General features: G+C 48.9%; 1 protein-coding gene across 1 annotated transcript; it reads right to left on the reverse strand.

Annotated features, from left to right (window-relative positions):
* Window positions 1-225: 225 nt before the first annotated feature.
* PPP1R2C (PPP1R2C family member C) lies at window positions 226-929 on the reverse strand. The gene has a single exon (XM_012537297.2). It carries the CDS (start codon window positions 859-861, stop codon window positions 319-321), a length of 543 nt encoding a protein of 180 aa, XP_012392751.2. The 5' UTR covers window positions 862-929; the 3' UTR covers window positions 226-318.
* Window positions 930-1,966: the final 1,037 nt, after the last annotated feature.

Below are 1,966 nucleotides of genomic sequence, written 5' to 3' on the forward strand. Positions count from 1 at the left end.
AGACAAGTATTTTTCAGCCTGAATATTTATCAGACTACATAACCCACTGTACCAATTGCATTTAGATTTTGTAACAAAACCTTTTCTATAAAAGTTAGTACAGCTAGAAGTGAATATAAATCAGTCCCCCTTTAAACATTTAACACATCGAAAGCTATATGCTACGTACATTAACCAACAGTTTTCTCAAAGTAATGGGGCTTTAGACGAATATCAGAGTTGGTATTTGTGGCAAAGAACCAGACAGAATAGCAAGCAGGGATTTTTCCAGTTAACCTATTATCTTCTAAGTTTACCGTTTAATTATCGCAGTACAATTTAACCGATAAGTGTTTCAGTACTTGAAGCATGAGCTCTACAGAACAAGAAGCCGCAGGTTATAGTAACAGGGTTTGGATCTGACAAACAATTGCGGCGTTGATCAAACGTTGTCTTCTCGTCGTTGAATGACTGGGTCTGCAGTTCCTCGTCGCTGGTGGGGCCATCCTCTGATTCTTTCATGGTGGTGGTCTTGTCTTGGCTGGTGGCACGCCAACTTTCTTTGTTTTCGTCCTCAACCTCCTCACGTTGTGGATCTTTGGAAATCAGCTGTCTGGCCAGTTCGATGTTCAGTCCTTGGTTGCAGTAAAGCTTCCTTTTCATTTCGAACTGCCACTGTTTCTCTTGTTTGTCCAGGAAGATTTTGCTGGTGTGCGCCCCATCCTTCTTCGGCTCCCGCACTGGAGAGTTGAGCTCCGAGGTATCAGTGGTGGCTAATTTATTAGCTAAGCTGTCGAGGGTCATGGCTTCTTTAGTTTCGAAATCACTCTTTGCACCTCCTTCCCGTCCTCCTCCAGACCGAGCTGGCGAGCGCCGGCTCATTCATCTTCATGAAATCGCAGTTTCTGTACGCTGGGCGGTAGGTCGCCAGGAAGTTCGACTCATCCCACTTCTGGGACTTCCCCGCCCTGGTGTCACAAAGTCCAACGCAGGTGATGCCACAGTTGTCCCCGCCGCCATCAGCGCCGCCGTCAACGCCTGGGGGGAGGGGGGAGAGGAGGCCAAGAGGACCTATGTTTTTGTTTGTTTGTTTGTTTGTTTAATAGTGTAAGATAGGAAATCTGCCTTCGTCGCACATGAAACGGGGAAGCACTGTCTTGTGAATTTCTCTGTCCCCTGTCTGTGTGCGGGCGGACAGTGTAAAACGTATTTCTCCCTGGGGGTCACAGGCCAAAGTTTCAAAGCCACTCCTTGGGTTGGAAAGATTGGAGGCCTAGGGGCTAGAGGACCCTTCCTACCCTGACCCTCGGTTAAAGGTCCCAATGCCCAGACACTTACACTGGCTGGGAACTCCTCCCTCTGCCCCCCCCCCCCCCCCGCAATCCTCCATGATCACATATTGTTTCTTCTCCTATCCAGCCCTTCGCTACTGGCTTAAATATTTCAAGAAACTCCAATTCTGCCGCCACCCTGATTCAAGTCACCACCATCTGTGGTCGGGGTCACCGTCACAGCCTCTGAACTAGCCCTCATCCCCATCACCCCTCCTGCTGCCTTCCGACCTCTCATTCACCCTCTATTCAGTGTGGTCTTTTAAAAACGCCATCAAATCTTGTCGCATCTCTCTTTCAAACCCTTTAACGGCTGCCCATTTTCTTTCACATAAAGACTCAAATCCAGAAGAGGCAGAAAGCAGCTCTATGATGGGCTCCCCCCGCACCCCAGTTCTCCGCACCCTGCCTCTAGCTTTGTATGCTGGCCTTTCGGTTCCAGGAGCGCTCTCCTCCCTTCCTGTCCCAGAGTTTTTCCCTGGGTTCTTCCCACAGCCTGCAGTGCCCCTTCAGATTTCAGCTCAGTCATGACTGCCTTACAAGAGCCTGTTTCCTGACCTCCAAAGCAGATAGGGTGCTTTCATGGCCTCTCTTATTGTCCTTGACAGCACTCGGAGTTGTGGCAATTATGTTTATTATCTGTGTACACTAGATGG

This window comes from Orcinus orca, chromosome X, assembly GCF_937001465.1.
Source record: "Orcinus orca chromosome X, mOrcOrc1.1, whole genome shotgun sequence".
In the NCBI taxonomy this organism is placed as follows: domain Eukaryota; kingdom Metazoa; phylum Chordata; class Mammalia; order Artiodactyla; family Delphinidae; genus Orcinus; species Orcinus orca.

Bases quoted from the DNA above. Each gene is read 5' to 3' on its own strand.
- PPP1R2C (XM_012537297.2), bottom strand. From the start codon at position 861: ATGAGCCGGCGCTCGCCAGCTCGGTCTGGAGGAGGACGGGAAGGAGGT.